The sequence below is a fragment of the Chelonoidis abingdonii genome, chromosome 4, assembly GCF_003597395.2.
Source record: "Chelonoidis abingdonii isolate Lonesome George chromosome 4, CheloAbing_2.0, whole genome shotgun sequence".
NCBI classification, from domain to species: Eukaryota; Metazoa; Chordata; order Testudines; family Testudinidae; genus Chelonoidis; species Chelonoidis abingdonii.
The window spans coordinates 55,004,918-55,025,007 of record NC_133772.1 but is presented as its reverse complement, the minus strand read 5'-3'; the positions used below and the strand labels follow the sequence as shown (position 1 = coordinate 55,025,007).

Genomic DNA, 20,090 nt, shown 5'->3' with positions numbered 1-20,090 from the left:
GGGAACTATGGGATAGTTACAGAAGAGCTACCCACAATGCAACGCTTCAGAAATCGACGTTAGCCTCGGACCACGGACGCACAACGCCGAATTACTGTGCCTAGTGTGGCCACATGAAATTGAATTTATAATATCAGTTTTATAAAACTGATTTTAGCTAATTCGATATTATCCCGTAGTGTAGACGTGGCCTAATACAACACATGCTAACGCAGGGTGGCTTTTTGTCCCTTTCTAGTGGCTGGACTGCTACTGCCTCTAACTAATGGACTTGGGTCTTTAGTTCAAGCAATTAGGGACAAGTGTTTTTAGAAGTCCCTGGGTCAGACCTCAAAGAGGTGACCTGTCAAGGGTGTCATTAAACTAGGTTAGAACAACCTGAGAAAAGGAATAAGTATAGACAATCTGGAAGGCGAAAGACAGAGGTAACACACCAGGTAACATGGTCCAGGAGCAGCAGCACAACAGATAATGGCATTGTCTCCCACTTTTTCAATTTGAAAATATGATGAAGCTAAATTTGTGTACTTATAGAAATCTGTCATCTTGGTTAGGCATCATCATTCCCGAAAGCCAAAGCTGTCTAACTGGAATAGCAAGGTACAAGTATATGATGTCTAGAACTATGTGGAGAAAGGTAATTCAATTTCCCAGAGGATTTTGATATTTTGAAATATGGATTCATTCAATTTGGAATGTAACCAAACAATTAAAAATTCTCCACAAAATGGAATGGAATCCTGGTTCTGGGGCAGTCTGCCTGGTAGGCTGTTCTGGTGTCATGGACTCTAGCAGCCCCTGGGGTCCCCCGACTTTGAGGCAGTCTGACAGGCAGGATACTGAGACGCTGAGCAGGTGAGCTGGCACAAAATGAGGCACAATTCCAGTTCAGCCATTCCTGGGTTCCAGCAGAACTTTTTCAAAGTCAATAGATTTGGATGAATCAGTAAATTCAGACAAAAAAAGTTCTGTTGGAATTTTTCCAACCAGCTCTAATGGGGACATGTCTAGTTTAAATGCCTGTATGTAGCAGGATTTTTACACACACACACACACACACACACACACACACCCCAGAAATGCAGCCAGAATTTAACCTAGACTACACACTTACCCCATCGTTCTTATAAATGAAATTTGAATAGAGCATTTATTTTATTGCTAGCAAGAGAATCTGTTTTCACAGATGTGCATATGTACCGCACTTGTGTAAACACTCTGTCCTTCCTCCATCTCTGCCAATTACGCTATATTTTTATTTTGGAAAAATATTGCTTTTTAAATATTTCCATGCTTATAGTATGAAATATCAGTTTCTCCCTCTAATAAAAGATTTGAGTTGTATTTCAACTGAAGTAAGCAAACAGCAATGTGATTTGCCAAAATGGCTTTTATTCTAGCAAAAGCACCTACTGTAGCTGTAATAATGGTAGCTTTTTGTTTTTTTTCCCTCTGCCCTACAGAGTGCCCTCTTGTGTCCTGAAGGCTGCATTGCATTTACTCACTGAACTTCTCTACTGATTTATCATTAATAATAATGCCAATAGTTACTTAACTTGCACGGTTTATATCTTCCAAGAACAATACAAGAAACTAAGTAATCCCCACAATACCCAAATGAGATAGGGAAGTTGTTAGGGTCAACTGGATGCCAGTTCCTGTGTTTGTTTATTGAGCCATGTTGTCTTTTTGTAAAAAAAATTATTTTTTTTTGCAAAAAAGGTGGCTTTTTATTTATCCAAATTCCTTTCATTTGAGGCTCCATTATAAATTATGATGTCCTTTTCTTTCTATTACAATAACAACTTTAAGATGGCCTATTTAAAAACAGCATTTACTAAACATGGTTCTCAAACTTTCAATTCCCTGCCACCTTAGCATCTTTCTGCAGACAAAAGGTTGGAGAATAAGCAGGCTCTTCCTTCAACTTCTTCCACTTGTTCTTTTGGGAAAAATGTATTCCTGTCCACACATGCTTTCAAAGGGTCTAATATTTCTGACTCTGTTTACAGTTTTAAATACTTCCCTTTTCCAAAAAGCAGTGCAAACAAACCCTGAGTACACTATCTATAAAAGCACAAGCCTACAGAAAGCTATTCACTGATGTACTGAAATATGGAGCGACTAATGGTGCTTCCTCAGCACGGATTTTTTTTTACTAGCAACCTTCACAACTTGTTTAACATTTGAGTTATACAAATTTCAATTGAAAATGTGGTTCAAACCCTATATTACTGAATTTTGTTGTAAGCAAAAGATCTCTATAAACCCACACAAATGTCACTAGAAAACAAAGCAGCAGTACATTAATGATTTATTCTTTGGTATTTAGCACAGAAAAAAGTAAATGAAGGGGGAAAACCACTAAAAATTATTCATAGTATTGATTATTTCTTATTTTTCTTTAAATGTATGAATTATTGTCACTACAATTACATGATCATCAAAACCTCATTTTGTTCATCAATCTTCATGGCAGTTTGTTTCACACCCACGCATGTTCTCTTCTAATTCAGTTCAGTAGCTAATGAATAACTCCCACTAACAAAAGAGCCTTTCATTCCATGCTCATATAATTATTAGCGGAGAGTTGCATAAATGTCACTGAAGACTAGTGTTTGCAGGCCTGTCTCTAAATGCGGTTATTCACAACCTTTGCAGCTCAATATTATTGCTTAACTGTGATCATTTTCTAATTACCTTAATAATACCTATTAAATCACTTGAGCTACATAAGCACAGACCTACTTAAATACAACTTAACCTAATAAACACTGGTCATTCATTAAACAATAATGCACATTTTTAAAAGGATGAACGGAATATTATCTGTCTGAATCCGGCACTGTTACACAAATGTTATTACAAGCAACAAAACATTAACATTTTGATGTCTAGTTTGGAGAATTTCAGCCTGAAATTGTACACAATAAGAGGTATTCAAACAGAACAGTCCTCACCCCTTTTCCTATCTGCCTGCATCTGTAGCTGGCCACCCACATGAAAACAATCAACAGGGAGAAAAAAATAGCACTCTAATCTTAATGAAAGGAATTAAATTACTAAGGATGAAAAGGGAATGAGGAGCATCAATCTCTTAGCAGATGAGCTTTCTTTAGAAAATGTGATTGTAAAAATAATGGGAACAAAAGGTGGCTCTGGGCCATCCATTCTGGTATTCTGCATGTATCCCTGTTTCCCTATAGTTAGAAGAGTTTTGATCTTCCATATTTTCAGAGACCTAGAGAGAAGAGCATTGCTTTTTTCCCCTATAACTAAGGGTATGTCTACATTACAGCTGTTACAACGACACAGCGATTGCACTGTTGCTGTACCACTCTAGCGCCATAGGGTAGACACTTCCTACATTAGCAGGAGGGTTTTTCTCCATTGATGTAGATAATCAATCTCTCCGAGAGGAGGTAGTTAAGTTGACAGAATTGTTCCATCGACTTAGCCATGTCTACCCAGGGGTGGGGGAAGGGAGAGGTCTACCCAACTAAGCTACACAGGGACAAAAATTTTCACAACCCTGCATGACATGGCTAAGTAAAATGATCTACTTTTTAAGTGCAGACCAGGCCTAACACTAAAAACCCTTTGGGGATTCTCCTTTCAAAAAGACAATAAGATCGGTTCCATCTTATAAATCTTTATTTTGTAAGTTAACAGATGAATTGACATTAGCCTTTTAAATAACATTTGAAATAGATTAGTTCGATCAGTTGTATGCCATTTTTGTTTTATAAACCAGTGGGGTAAATACTGAAGACCTTACAGTTTTTACTTGGGCAAACATCTACTAGAGCCAATTCTTTACTTCAGTGTTTGTGCACTACAGTGATGGAGTTTATTCTCCCCCACAGAGAGAATAAAAACCTTATGGTTTTGCTGCTATTACGGTGATTTTGTAATACAGTACTAAAAAAGTACAGAGACTTTACCATACTATGCAGCTAAGCATAAAAACAACATTTTCCAAGTGTTGGATGTTGCATCAAAAAAAAAAAAAAACCGTTAACTCCCTGGCACAAAATCACACTAGTGATTTAGGAATTTTGGCTTGTAAAAAGGAAGAATATAAAAAGCAGATTTACAATATGACTGTTGGCTTTCAGACAACCTTTTACATCTAAAATAGCTTTCAAACCTCCTCAGAGGGTAGATTGGATCAGGGCAGCCATTTATGTTCATGTTTTATTTAAAAAAACAAACAAACCCTTTAAGGTTAGATTAGGTCTTGAAATTTCATCCCTTAGAAAAGGGTGGCGTTGAGCTGTGCTGACCACAGAGGGAGGTATGAGAACAGCTGCGTCTCCAAGAGGCACAGTCCCTCTTGTTCTCCTTGCTCTGGGGGGAAGTCGTGTCACCCTCTTCTGAGGTGTAGCTTGCTTCCCCCCTTGCACCCAGCCACTTGTGCACGGTCTTCACGCTGGGGAAGGCAGCATTATGGCTCTACTAACTCTCAACTCTTCCCTTCCACTGTCCACTTTCCCCTCCTTCTCCCTGTCCAATAGTGCATGTGGCAGAAGGGAAAGACATCACGTTAGGCACGGTCAGGGAAATCAGACTAAATGATCTAATGGTTCCTTCTGGTCTTAAAAATCTATCAATCTGCACCTCACTCTTCTGTGGCATGAACTGTAATGTGAATAGTCCTTATGTAGACATGTAGGGGAGACCTTATATCCTCTAACTCCCCTCCACAGCTGGGTCAAGACTAATTAAAACCTAACCTTTCATTGGAGCACGGAAAAATCCCAATTATCTCCTGTCCATAAGAAAACAGCATTTCATAGTTCAGATCTGTCTCACTACGCACTGCCCTTTTATATAGCTTGTCTGAGCTATTTCCACAGTTCAGTCACTGACTGCAATCATATTATTGACACTCAGAGAGAAGCTGTTAAGGACCTTGTTACTAAGCATAGGCTGCTGGCTTGGTAACTGAGTTACTGGACCTAGAAACATCACTGATTCTGTAGTGTAGATGAAATAAGGCTCAGGATTTTAAACAATGGGAGGGAAGTAGATCACAACTTCAAGTTCCAGTAGTTACAAATTCATAACTGATAACATCTAAAGCTGCTTGGCAAATAGAAAAAAATAGATGAATTTTCTCTCTCATTTCTTGTTTCAGGGAAAATTTTCCAACCACCTGTACTTTTAAAAGAGTTGTAAAACCTGCTCTGCTTTTAAAGAGGCACTGAATAATCACAAATTACTTGCCCCACTTACCTGATTCTCCTCGCAGTTCCCTCTCCAGTTTAACACCATTTATCTCTAGGGCCCTCTGTCTTTCCTCCACTTCTTCCAGTTGGCGCTGTATAGCCTGCAGAATTATAAAGATGATAAAAGATAAAAATACAGCTTTAAAATACAGAAAGGAAGGACGGCCCATGGTTTGGGCACTAACCTAGGACTTGGGAGACCCACGTTCAGGTCCCGTTACTGTAAAAGTTTTCCAGTGTGATCTTGGGTAAGTTGCCGAGGGCCAGATTTACCATCGATATATAGGCACCGCGTGGGATTTTTGAAAGCACTTTTGAAAAATCCCACTAAGCGTCTATCTGCATCTTTAAGTGCTTATGTACATTTAAAAATCTGGCCCTTTGTCTTGCTGTGCCTCAGTTCCCCATCTGTAAAATGGGGATAACAGCAGCTCCCTACTTCACAGGGCTGCTGTGAAGGTAAATACATTAAAGATTATGAGGCACTCAGACACTATGGTAATGGGAGCTATATTGGTACCTAAAATAACTTACAGGATTTGTCTACTATTCTGAACTGAGCAGCATAGTTCAGCTATTTTTTCTTCTCATATAGCCTTTTGATATGGAAAAGAAAAGGGCATATAGCTCCAGAATTCCAATTAATTGGCACTACACAGGTTACCCTCAGATGAACTGACTTAGACATGTTTAGAAGGTACGGTCATATTGTAGGCCAACTATTTTCAAAAGCATCCATTGCCCAATCTGACACACCTTTAAAGGGCCACGGTAGGTGCCTCGTATTTCCTTAAATTCAGGTCCTGTCACGGTGTCCAAAGTTGGGCACCCAAAATCACTGGGCACTTTCCGAAAATGTTTATTACTGTACCGCCATAAAATAAGGGAAGACACTTACAATGTGTCCCCACCTCCCAGGGATTTTGTTTACTTGTCTAGTTTCATTTTTACTATTTCATTTTTTACAAAAAATATATTAAGCGCATGTGGATTTTCTTCTTTTGTAGTTACTTCTATTTTGTCACTGATTTCTCAGTAATGATCAGTCTAATACTTTCTAAAATATAAAGAAAATGTAATAGGTTCTATGTAAAATATAGAGAAAAATGTAACGAGTTCAAGTGCAAAATATCTATTCATTTAAAGTACAATAAATCAGCAGAAGAGACACTTTAAAAATTCCAGAGATCTCAATTTCACTTCTCATTATATAGTGTGTGTGTGTATATATATATTATTATTATCTCCTAGAGCTGGAAGGGATCTTGAAAGGTCATCGAGTCCAGACCCCTGCCTTCACTAGCAGGACCAAGTACTGATTTTTGCCCCAGATCCCTAAGTGTCCTTCTCAAAGATTGAACTCACAACCCTGGGTTTAGCAGGTCAATGCTCAAACCACTGAGCTATCCCTCCCCCTCCAAATGCACATGCTAATTATATATACATATTTACTCTTTGTATTACAGTAACACCTAGAGGCCCCAACTGAAACAGAGACTGTACGAACATGTAGTAAGAGACAGTCCCTGCCTCAAAGAAAGGTATGTCTGAACAGGCAAAAGTGGCTTTTGATGCTCCACAAATTTGTAGAGTCAGAATTTAGCACCCAGCAGATCCCATTGAAAAGTTCATTTAGGAGCCAAAATGGGAGCTGAGCACTTTTGAAAACCTAGCCTGTAATACCTGAACAATGCAAATTCAGACAGAGAATGCAACTCATATGTAGATGTGTTAAGGGAGTTAACTATGACCTGTGATTTTGGCACATTAGAATCAGACACCATTTGAGATCAATGCATTGAGAAGTGTGCTCACAAAACACTGCATGACAGATACTTGTAACAGGAGAAGGTCAAGTGCACAACTGTATGAGTCACCACGGACAGAATCTAGAGTTCCTTCTGCTTTGTCTGGAGAAAGAGCCTTTACAGAGGGCCATGTTATTGCACAATTAACAAAGGAAGAATTAATATTCCCATTGTACAGGTAGGGGAACTGAGGCACAGAAAAAATAATTTGTTTTTCCTAATCCTCTCTAGTGTATAGTAATAGGGTAGTATCCCTTTTTATCCTTTCTAAATTAGCAGTTCACTTGCAGACCCTTTTTATTTCAATTTCACTGGTCTTTGCAGTCACACTCTAGTCCACTGTATTCCTGAGTTAGAGGTTCATACATCTTTTGCTTTTTATATGACATAAAAATAGTATGAAGAAGCTACAGCTGGCTTCCAAATAAATCATCTTTACTAACTATAGCTAAACATGCAGGGCTAGCTGCGTACATCTTGCTGCTCTGACTGCTTTCCGAGAGCTTCTGCAACATAAAACACAGTAAGCATCACTAGAGGGCTCACAAAATTTTTTAAAAGGACAAATATCCTCACACTACATACTCCACCCCCATCCCTCATCACCCTCTGTTCTCCCCCACCCACAAAATACCCGAAAGTGTGACATGAGCTCAGTTTTACTTTGTCACCTGGGCTTTATGAAGTCTTTTCAGCTCCTCTTGTTTAACCAGTTGCTTTGTTTCCTTTTCTAGTTTTCTCCTTCTTCTAAGGGTTCTTTTTGCCTACAAGAGTAAGGGGAGAAAAAAAGGTAATCAATACCCTGTACTTAGTCATCTTAGATTTTCAGAGACTTTTGCCAGCTACAAATGTTAAGTAGTTTTAGATTCACTCAGCTAGGTTTATTCTCAGCCATTAAGACATTATCAGAAAGACCCTCACTGCATCCCTAGTTAAGCATTAGCTATTTCTGTCAATGAAGGGAAAATTGAATCAATAGAGCTACACAACTACACACCTATGACCACACATCTCACAAGAACTTCTGTGAACATCATGGTTACCAGAGAACAGAAAGTACCAGCTTCCTATGAAAAACATGACCTATTTTTTACTGTATCCAAACAGTCACTAAATACTCAGTTCCTTTCTGTAAATAATCATTTCTTTGTTTGTTAAAATTTTATATTATATGTAAAAATATGCTTTCCAAAAACCACTGGGCTAGATCCCCAGCTAGTGTGGCTCCACTGAAGTCCATGGAGCTATGCCAATTTATACCAGAAGAGGATCTGGCCCTCTGTTTATTAATCAACTCTGATGCAATTCTGAAGTCAATCATATTATACAACAGCAGTTCACTTTGGGCAGCTTGTAATGTAACAAGATTGATGTAGTTTGAAGCAATGCTACAATCAGGTTAGCATCTGAAACCAGATAATGTTTGTCTTCTCCAAAAGCAGCTTAATTATTGCCATTAAAGAGCATCCTTTTCTTTTCTGTCCCCTCTCTTCCTGGTGATAACCAACACCCTTCATTTTTCAAGTTACAGGTATGTTGCAATGGGAACATTTTTATGGACACAAATCACTGACCACTACAATGCCCTCCAAATAGTACAACAAAGCAATTGTTACAGGGTTCATAGATGAAGTGGCATGCACTGTTTAATCTTGTTCCTCACTTATATGATCTGAAAATGTTTCAAGACCAGTCATGATTTCCCACTCAAGGAAAAAGACAGACAGGAAATAAGAGAATAATAGACAAGACAATAGAAGTGTAGAAGCCAGTTCTCTCAGAATGCTACATTTCAGTTTCTCTTCAGTTTTGTCAGTGGAGAATGGGAACACCTGTAAGATACCGGCAAAACTGGTATGTAAACTTGCACTGGGCGCCATCTGAGATGAATTGATACATTTAATAGTGGATGTGACTCAAAATAAGGCAAGAAATGCCAGTCCCTGCCACTGGTTTGTGCTATAGTTTGTCAATTACACCGTATTCAACCTGACATATGTTAGTGCTAGTCTTGTCCCTTTGTGCCTGCTGCTGTTTGAATTCTTGAAACTCATTCCTGTTCAATTCATGTCTGTATTTGTTTTCTTTGTTCTTTTTCACCTATATGTTTTCTGTATTTCATTTAATCCACTATTTTTTCTATTTCATTTTCTTTTTCTGGTTCTTTCTCCTCACACTGTGTTTTTTGGTTTTGTTTATTTAAAGGTCTTTAATCTTTGAAGTTTCTGGTGTTTGAGTTTAACAAGATCTGTCTCTCAATCACCACTTACTCATTTTTCTTTTACAAACAAATGGTGTCTTCAACACATAATATCCAGGAAAACTTTGAAACACTGCTATAGCCAATAATTGGTAAAAATAATAATAAAAAAATTATATAATATAGCTGGCAGCCTCAAACATCAAAGTGAGGGGGAAGCATTTGCTGCATCTCCATTCCACGTAGGTGAGCCAGTACATGTGGATGGACATGTGGGAGAACCTCTGCCTTCCTGGAAATGTCTCCTCAACTCTCTGTTTGAGACATGTTTGTTGGGGAATTGTAGGTAGGAGCAGTGGGAGGAGCAGCAGTTAAAAGACAAATGTAATTTGAGAACTGAAGAAAGGGGCCACCCTTTCTACTTTTCAAGTCCTTCCCTCTAAGCCAAGTTTTTGCAAAGATTAAACTGATATTTCTTGCACATCTTTTGATGAGTTTGGGAGGGAATGATTGGGGTCAAATGGAACAGATCAGTTTACACTTTGTTGCATTGGTTTGGAGAGTCCTTCAAAATATTAATCTGTGCCTTTGAAAAATACACTAGTGGGTTTGGTGCCTTGCTTCCTCAATGCACCTTAGCCCTTTTTGACACAGACATACCTAGGCACGTATATTACCTCTGTGTCTGACCAACTTCTCAATATTCCACTGAAGGGGGTCGTGGCTGGTTTCCGCCGAAAGCTAAGAACTAACTGATTGTCATGGTTATTGTGAGATGTTTGCATGGGAAACAGTTTAAAAGACATGCAAAATGTAGCATATTAAGTTGCAAAACTGTTGAAGTGAGACTTGTCACCTGAGATGAGGCAGGGTCTCCATGGAGACAACACTTGGTCTACTGCCTGGACCAGGTGCAGACTTGACACAAAGGAACCCCAGAAGAGCTCTCTGAAGAGGGGGCCCCCTGGGCTAAGAGACAATAGCCTGTATCTGTATAAGAGCAGAATAAATGGCAACAAGTTGTTATCTATTACAGAGGAGAAATTCTGCCTGTCGGTGGGTTTCATTAAAGGATTCCAGTTTTCTGAATTGGACAAGTGCTGCAAGGACTAACCATTGGGTGAAAAATACCTTATTGAAAAGTTACTTTTCTGTCTAATAAATATAGGCTATAGATTGCGTTTTAGGGTTTTCTTTTATTTGTAACCTTGTGTCTCCAAACTCTTATACTTGCTGTTTTTTGGATATGTAACTCCAGCTCTGTTAAATAAACTTCAATTTGGTTTCACTATAAACAAGTCTAAAGTGCCTTGTGCTAAGGAGAGTGTCAAACTGAGTTGAAATCAGTGTATTGGGCTGCATTGCTTCCACAGAGGCAGCAGATAGGAGTACATTGCGGGTACAGAGGATAGGGGACTGGGCACTCCAGTGTAACAAAGTGGGGTGTGTAAACTGCTAGCCTGCAGGAGGAAAAAGTAGGTCTCGTGGAGCCTGAAGCAGAGTGCTTTTGTTGCCAGCAGCTAGTAGCTAGGGAGTGTTCCCCTGGTTGGCAGAGACAGAGCTTCTTCCTGCTGTGGGCTGGTGGCTGGGATACACCCTAGACACCTCAGGTAAGCCTGAAAAGTGTCATGCCCTTGTATTTCAAAATGTTGTGATTCCTGTGGAAATAGGTTATTGGATTTTGGGCCATTCAGGTTTTGGTCATTCCAAGCCTGATTTAACCTCAGTTCATCTTTCTGGGTTGCAGCATGCTACTGTAACACCAACAGACCCTGGTCGTCCTCGGATGGGATCAGACCAGGGACCTCTGGAACTTAGTGCATGCCTCTACAGCAGGCTATTAGCTAAGGCTTTAGAGCAGACTCATTTTCTCTCTCCCCCTCTCCTTCCGCACCACTAGATGGGACAGAAACCACACCCAGGTGTGTGGGTTACACTACCAATATTAACTTGCCTAATTTAAAGAACAAAACTCCTCACAATGCCATCTCCTAATCAAGCAACCTCTCTAGTTAGGCCATCTACTGATGCTACTTACTGATGCCCCTCCACTTTCAGGGAAAGGGTAAACAAGTCTCTGATGAGCCATTCAGCCTACAGAATCTCTCTCTCCAAGTAAGAGATGAAGAGCAAAACCTCACTGGTATTTTAGCTCTCTTATTTCCTGTTAGATACAGAAACACAGCTAGACCTATCTGAGCCCAGTATTCAGTAGGCATTTTAGGGGTATAATTTCGAGATGGGACTGCATGGCTCATTTAATATTTCTGATTAGAATAAATATAACATTATCCATGCAATCTGCCTGTAGTTTTTTTTAAATGAAGTGGTGTTTCCCCAAGGGAAATCTGCTTCTGTTTGTTTTAATGTTTTCAACGGTTTGTTTGTTGGGCTACATATTAAAACCACTTAAGAAATGCAGCTTCAAAGTTGTTTATGTAAAGCACGTCTGTTATTCAAATTAAATCCATTTCTGTCAAAGTTCCTATAAGCTGGGGTGGGGGGGACAGTTCTGACAGGTACAAGAAATTCTGGACCTGTCTTCCGGAAAGAGACCTGATGCGGTTCAATCCGTTATATATTACAATACTAAGTTTACATGTCAACACCCCCCAAAACTGTTCTCTTTTAAAATCAAAATCACACAAATCTTAAGTACAATTCAAACAGTGAAAGCTTCCTTTTGTCTCTAAGTAAAGGTTACCTTGAGTGCTATTGAAGGCTTGTGTTCAAATTCACCATCAGAGGAAGAACAACACGCAGTCACTTGTTTTTTGACAGAGAGGTGTTCAGAGCCTAAAATGCAGGAACAAAGTGAAGCAGGAAGTACTCTCCCTTGAGACATATGGACATTCACCCTAGCCACTTGCATAGTGCACCTGCCCTGAGCTTTATTAGTTTGCACCCAAAGGCAATTTGGAAATTTGGCTGATCATCTTAATTAAATTTTTGGCCACTGTCCAAATCCTCTGCTGCTTGTCATTTGGAATTCTTTTTTAAACATACCAGTATTATGTATCAATCAATTAATTTCTTAAACGCCATCTATGTAGCATGATGCTCAAAATGCATTCAGAAATGAAATTTGTTATTAAAAAGCATATCTGAAGTTACCCATATTACTTAAATGATTGTGTAAGGCTCACCATGTGGTGTAATTGAATGCAAAAAGTCTGAGCCAGCTCTTAAACAAATTACCCTTGTGGCTTCTAGCATCTGGCACCCATTTTTACTACATGACATCTGCTCAGTGTAAAATAGCTGGCGTCAGAATGTCTGGTCATATAAAAAAATCACAAATGTAATCAGAAGCAAATGGACTAAGAGAATAAGGTTTTATCACATAGTCTCATGCAACATAAATATTTCATTAATTATGTCTAAACAAATGTCACTTTTATTTTTCTGTCTTAAGAATATTATCACATCATTGAACTGTTGATTAAAATGCCATAAGAAGTCAGGAAAATCCATACATCAAAACAATATACTCTGAGGGAAATTCAAAAGATATCATTGGGAAAAACATGCATTCAGGGATACAAATTAATGTATATTTAACTACAACAATTTTATTATGCCCATTTCACCAGAGTCTTGTTCTAACTGGTTGTTTTGTTCTTCTCAATTTACTTGTCTACTTCATATCTTTATTCTCTTTGTTTAAAAATATAAAACTGCTTCAGGAACATCTGTCTCCACACTTCAACCTGCTGCAGGGTTAATGATTAACATCTGCACTGGACTGCATTTTGGGAGTACACACAATTTAAAGTGATCAATGACTTCTTGCTTAGCATTTGCCAGGTAACTGTTGATTTGCTCTAATCCAGTATATGAATGCAAGTTTTATTTGGAATATGATCACTTCCCATTCCCCTCACTGTAAGTTTCCCTTCCTTTTTTCATTTGTTTCACTGTGAATCCAAACCCTTCAAAAGCAGAATTAATTTCTGTCTCGAAAAATACTTGAAAATTGGAGTCACTGAAACATGTTCATTCCAGAAAAGTAACTAAACGGTAGAAAGCACAACAATAGAGGGCTAAATTCTGCTCTCAATAAGGCCATGTCTACATTACCACTTAGATTAGCAAAACTTACGTTGCTCAGGGTGCGAAAAAAACACCGGCCCCCCAGACCAATGTAAGTTACCCTGGCATAAGTGGCAGTGTGCAAAATGCTACGTCGGTGGAAGACCTGCTCCCACAGCTCATTGTGGGTGGTTTAGTTATATCAATGGGAGAGCTCTCAGCTGTGATGCTGTAAGCTCTCTAGTGTAGACATAGCCTCAGTTACATCAACGTTAATCATGAAATAACTCTGTTGACTTCACACCAAACCACTGACCTTAATGAAGTTGCAGGCTTAGAAAGGTCTAACTGAGAGCAGAATGGGTCCTCATAAGATTTCTAGGAGCTTCACAGGTCAAGAAAAACAGTTACTCATAAAGAGAGCAGCTGTCTAGACTCAAGAAGCCATTTTACAGCATTCTGAAAGACACAGGGTCAAGTGCACCTGAGCTGTACTCTATGTATGAGAACAATGTGGAGCTGGTCCACTCCCTACCCCATCTTTAAGCAGAGGACAGGGTACAAGTCAGAGTGGCTCTAACTAGCGCCTGCTGGACGAGCCCTTTAGGGGCTGATGAGCCGATCATAATTGCCAGTGTACAGAAAGGTCACAACTACCTCTGCATGTCCAGAACACTGTAGGGCCAGCAGTGGATGGCGTACAGCCAGTTATGCCAGCTTTATGTTATCCAGAGAAATTCTCTAAGACAGTCTTCATGCTGTCAGAATGGGTGAAAAGGAACGAATTAGGGGCTGGGTTCTGGCTCGCAGTCTTGTTTCTTTTGATGGTTTAACTCATTCAAATATCATCTCTCACTTGATTTTGTTTTCCTCTGTTTTTACCAAATATCTCCAGTATCTGTCTTCTGATCACACTGTCATTGAAATAAAATTCCACAAAATGCAAATTTTTAAGCTTTACAAAATTTTCTGGTGGGGTTGGCAATGCAATCAATTACATGCTCCCTTTCTTCAGTGGGAATAAATTATCGCCTTCCTCTGTCCTCCTCTCTGAGTTACATCAATAATTGAAAAGTGTTACAAGGTCTAGAGAATAAATAGCCTTCTGTGATACAAAAGCACCTGTCTCCTTCTCAAGGGACTCCGACTTGGGAGCTGTTTGCCTTTTTGGAACAGAGGTAGAGTCATTCACTTCCCTAAGGGTTTAGGACAAGGGCAATCACAAGAGGATGAAGAAGTCAGTGTCCTTACATAAAATGGATTAATAGTATAGTCCCAACAGTGTCTGTCACCTTATGTATTCTGGAATGTCAGGCATCTGTCTCTTATTCTGCTTAGGAAACCAATTTAGATGGCCTGTAAAAAGTCCAGTCTTTCAAGGGACATTGTATAAGCATTGTTAGGAGACACCAGGCAACTAATTGATAACTAGCAATGCCCCTTCATGGAAAAGTTCTTGATCAGGGCTTCTGAAGGCAGAAAGGTATTTAGGCCAAATAAAAATACTCAATCACAATTAGTGGCGATAATGTGTTTAATATGTGATCCTGTGCACAATGAGTATCCCCATTTTACAAATGGAGGCACATAGAACGACTTGCTCAAATGTGATGGGATATGTAAAGCCCACACTTGGGAGCACGGGGTTAAGGAACAGCTCTGGTCCCAGGTATCTCTGCCCAGCCATACCTGCAAAGCCTGCACAAAGTGGAAGCACAAAAGGGGAGCAGAGCAGTTCAGAGGCAGGCAGTGGAAGGGAGCAGGTGGCTTCTTGGAGGGAAGAGTACTGCCCAGGAGCTCATTGTCTACGACCTGACAACACAGATCTGTGCAAACCCACCAAATAGAGGGACGTGACTGAGTGTGGGGGTCAGAGCTTTGATTGAAATGATTTACTTTACGAAGCTAAAGGAGACTGCAGTAGGAAGTGGTCTAGGGTATGGTGGGGGCAGCAGCTTAGCACCCCATGGTGTTAGATGTAGCTGCCCACCATTGGGCCCTAGTACAGACTCTGGTGGAGATGGGAGACCCAGTATCCTCTACCCACTCAAAGAGGATGTTACGACATTAGGAGTCTTCACTTAGGTGAGAAACCAGCAGGCCTGTGTCCCTTCCCCACCCCCCATTAGCCAGTAGGGGGAAGCAACCTGGACAGTGAGGCACCCCGGAAGGGGAACTGAACTACAGAGTTGTAGCCAGGAAGCTCCAAGAGGGCAAAGACATTATCTCCAGGGAGAGAGCCCTGGGGTGCTGCTTTATCCTCAGAGAGAAAGCGTGTATGTGCAGGCATGCACACTTGGCCAAGGGGGTGCTCACAAGAGGTGAATGCGCTCTGTTACATCCATGAATACCCTTTCCTCCTTAGAGACTTATAAATGAGGCCTGTGTGAGGTAAACATGTCTTGTTTCAGTGTAATGGGTGCAGTGGGTAGGAAAGAATCTGACAGAAAGCTTTCTTGCATCAGAGGTCTATTAAGTAACTTGATTTATAATAAGGACTGTCCCTGCTGCAAGGAATGTTCCAATAGTCATCCCAATGGCTAGTCTGAACATGAAGAATTCTAAGGGTTTACACTAAGGGCTTGATTGTGAGAGGGGCAGACAAACAATTCTCATACTGGTTACCTGATGTGTAAAAGCTACGCAAGTTCAAAAGCTATTCACTAGCGTAGCACTGGAGATAAGATTTCCAAAGAATACTCAGTGCATTAAGGCAGGGGATAACGTGGACAAGAACCATAATAAAAAGGGAACTGAGAAAAGTTGGGGTTGTTTCTATTGCAAGTTTCCCTAAACAGGCATTTCAGATCATGGTCTTGGTGCAATAATGTCAGAACTTTCCCATATCCTTCCCTCATGCTATTATTTCTCCCAGTCGAAATGGTGTCTGCTCAGTCATTTTGCTTCTAACTAAGCACAGTGGGAAGAGGATGGAAACTTAACCAAAACTGACAACGTAAGTGAACGTGCTGCAGTAGCCTGAGAGAAATGCAGCTAACCTAGCTTCCAAAATACTAGCATCAAGTTCCCAAGCTGCTCAACTTTCTCTGGCCTTAGTGACAACAGCTTCAAACCTACAACTGAATCTTTGTATCTTTGAACAGCAGTGAAATGCAATGTCACCCTCAAGTTTCTGCATCCTAATGAGGCCATTACTACAAGCACAATTAAACAAAATCAGTGTTTTATTTAAAAATTAATTGTACTTCCATTTTTCACACCAATTTCTCTGACCCACGCATGTAAGTTCAGAGTCATTTCTCACAATGGATATCTTGAAATCAGTTATAACAGCATGTTTTAATGATGTAACATTTTAGCATTCACAGATTTGCTCCTACTCAAAGGGTCACAGACATTAAAGCATCAATTGCCCTTCACCTCATTGATCCATGCAAGGATGTACCACTTACTGTTCTCTTAAGTAGTGGGTTATAATGTTTGGTAATGTAAGGACTCAGTTCTGCAAGGTGCTCTCTAGTCTACTGTCTTCCACAGGAGCAATGGGTGCTCAGCAACTCATGAGATGAGGCCCTAAAGCATTCAAACTTTCACAGACTCCGTTCATGTTAATCTCTCTCTGCCACCGATATGTATTCCAATGTCCTTGTTATTAGCATTTACTTGGATTGTGAGGATTCCTTGCAGCAGCAGAGTAACTAAATTGCTTCCCAAAAAAGAATGGCTGTTCATAATTAAGGTTAAGATCTTGTCATGGATACGTTTAGTAAAAGTCACAGATGGGTCACGGGCAATAAAGAAAAATGCACAGAAGCCCGTGACCTGTCCCTGACTTTTACTAAAAATATCCATGATAAAATGGGAAGGTGCTACGCAGCTGTGCGGTGGCTGGGGGCCCAGAGCTCCAGGGTCCCTTTGCCCCATGGCGTGGAGCGGCCGGGATCCCCTTGTCCCATGGCAGGGAGCTGCGGGGATCCCCCATCTGCTGGGGATCCCCCATCTGCTGTACTCCCGCTGCCCATGGTGGCTGAGAGCTTGGGTCAGGGGGTGGGTACCTTACAGCTCCCTGTCGCTGCGGGAGGCCGTGGGACCCTGCAGCTCCCAGGGCTGAAGTCACAGAGGTCTTTGTAAGTCACAGATTCAGTGACCTTTATGACGAAACCATAGCCTTATTCATAATCAGTGACTAGAGTAGCCAAATAAACAATGGTGTAAAGATGGTTAATCAGATGCTAATGTTTACTTTCTCTCATACCACAAGAATAGAGGGACATTAATAAGAATGAAAAGCAAAAACTAACACTAATAAGAGCCAACGCTGTTTACACAACATACAATATACTTACGGAACTCGAGCTTTCATTCTCAGGGCAAAAGACAAATGAGGTTGAGGATTAGAAAAAAGCTTCCCCTATAAGTAGATTACTTCATAATTATCCACTGTGAGGTTTTTATATCTTTTCCTGAAGCGTTTGGTGCCAGCCACTGTCATGGACAAGATACTGGACTAAATAACCATAAGTCTGGACCAGTACGGAAATTCCTATGTTCTTAACTGGTTGATATCATTCAATAGTAATATCAGTCAGGCCATGAGTTCACATAAATAATTGGTATTTTCCCTCTTTCCCAGACTGAGGTCTTCTTCCCTCCTCTCCTAGGCTTTTAACTTTGCCTACTTTCTCCCTCTTCCATCAGAACATTTAACATCATGGCAACCATTACTCCTCAGGTAGCCTCTACAGAATTTTCCATCCCATCTGCCTTTCTATCTCAGTATTTACATTGTGCTTATCACAGTCATGTCTGAACCCAAAGGAACAGAGAACCAGACTTGAGCCTAGACCTCTGATCCTTGGTTAGCAGTACGTTTTTCTCCTGTTAAATGCTTCAATAACCTTCCAAGTTTTAATCAATATTCTTAATTAAAATTAACATTTCTTAAATTTTCCTTAAACAGCATAACTTCAAAATAAACATACTAAAAATAAAAGGCAAAGAAATTGTTTACAATAATTAATGCATATGTATATTAAACTTTAAAAATTGTATTATTTAAAATGAACAATCCTATTTACCTGAGTCCTCATCGGTGGAAGGATTATTTAGCACTTTTTCTGGGGAAAGGTTGTTAATGAAGGACATAGATGACATTAAGGAATCGTTCTTTTCCCTTTCATTGACTTTATTCCTCAAGTTACTAAAGAGTGCACAGATATCGTTCATTTGTGCATGATTTCCAAGGATGTCCTCAGAAGTTTTGTTCTTGAGACTTAGAGATGAAAAAAGAAGGTTCTTCGGGTTACAAATACATAAGTCATCAGTGGAAGCCCTCTGTGGAGTTTCTTTAAGAGTAAAGTTTTCTAGGAGTCTGGGTACATCCTCCGTCTTTGCACCAGATGAATTTTCAGGCTTAACAGCAGCTTTGGAAGGACCTGTGTGCAAACTGTAAACCGGAAACAATACCTTCGTGAAATCACATGAGAATTTCTCTTCAAGACTACAGGAAAGACTAGGTGGGTTTGTGACTGAGCTTCTAGTTTCCAGTCTATTAGATTCTTGTGGCTGCACGTCATGTTCTCTATTACCATTACTGTTCCTTAAATGTACAGAGCAGCCAGACATATTAGGGGAATTGAAAAAGGTGTGTTCTGAAGTAGGGTTGGGTTTACTGTCTGGGCTCTTTTTTATGCTTTCTGGATGAGACACAAGAGGCTCTAGAATGGATCTCTTTATTGCACTGGCAATTAGTCTCAATGGTGATTTCGGTTGGCTAGACAGATGTTCTTCTACAGAACTGTCCGGACTCTCTGGAATATCTTTTGTGTCTGCTGACGAAGTTGGCAAAGCATCATTTGCAAATGGAAGAGGCACAGAAAGACTGGATTGCTTGAATTTGTTTTTTCTCATATTACCATCAGCATCCTTCCATTCTGAAATTTCCAGCATTCTTTGGCTTTGATGTTCTGGTTTTGTTCCACCTAGATCTGCATTGTTCAAATCAAGTAATTTGGATTGCTGCTTTGCACCAAGCATTAATTTGTTCCTTATCTGTTTTTTTATCTCATTTATTTCTAGGTCAGGCTGTACTTTCAGCTGTCTTGGTTTTCTTTCATCTTTTTTTTCTGTGTCTAGAGAGGACAAATCTATATTTTTTCTATTGAAGGCCCCTGTTCTGGTGGTACATTCTTCACTCTCATTCAAGTTACCTACATTATATTCCTCATTGTTACCATTTTCATCTCTATGCTTATATACATTAGCAACTGACGTAACATTTCCAGAATGCATCAATGGAGATCCAGTAGTACTGTTCTGAAGTGGGTGATGGGGCATATATCGGCAGATTTCTTCAGGTGTCTCTTTGGCTTTTGCCTTTCTTTGAAACACTGGGATGTAGGGTTTGAAAAGTCCTCTCGCAATTTCTGGTGCTTTGCTGTGAGATGTCAACTGTATGGAGTGTATGAAGTGGTTATTTAAGTGGTAGAAAACATAGCTAATAATTTTTATTTATGCAGAATTTTAAAATAAATCATGCCAAAATATACTGTCCCAAATAAAGCTGAATGTGTACAAGTACGTGTGCACATGCACACACACACACACTCATGCACACACAAAAACCCATCTAGTAAGAAGAAATACTGCCTGCTATTTTCCCTTTCCCAAGTGCTATATTTTTGTAATCTAGGATTGAGAATAGCATTGTAAATTGGTACTCTAAATTGGCCTAAAGTTCACCTATTCTGAGAGTGGATGCTCACTTTCCTTTCTTAAGTAGTCCTTCCTTCAATATTTTTCTTGGAAAGAATCTCTCCAGGCTAAAGGACTATAAACAAAAGATGACATACCCTCTTC

The 20,090-nt window shown here is 39.9% G+C and overlaps 1 protein-coding gene across 1 annotated transcript in view; it reads right to left on the bottom strand.

Annotated features, from left to right (window-relative positions):
* MICAL2 (microtubule associated monooxygenase, calponin and LIM domain containing 2) overlaps nt 1-20,090 on the bottom strand; it is a 190,145-nt gene that overhangs the window by 11,001 nt on the left and 159,054 nt on the right. Inside the window, exons 29-32 of the mRNA XM_075065182.1 lie at nt 18,311-19,682; nt 11,944-12,035; nt 7,711-7,803; nt 5,239-5,332 (exon numbers count right to left, since the gene is read on the bottom strand). Of these exons, the coding sequence (XP_074921283.1) occupies nt 5,239-5,332; nt 7,711-7,803; nt 11,944-12,035; nt 18,311-19,682 (1,651 nt within the window). The remainder of the gene's footprint in view (nt 1-5,238; nt 5,333-7,710; nt 7,804-11,943; nt 12,036-18,310; nt 19,683-20,090) is intronic.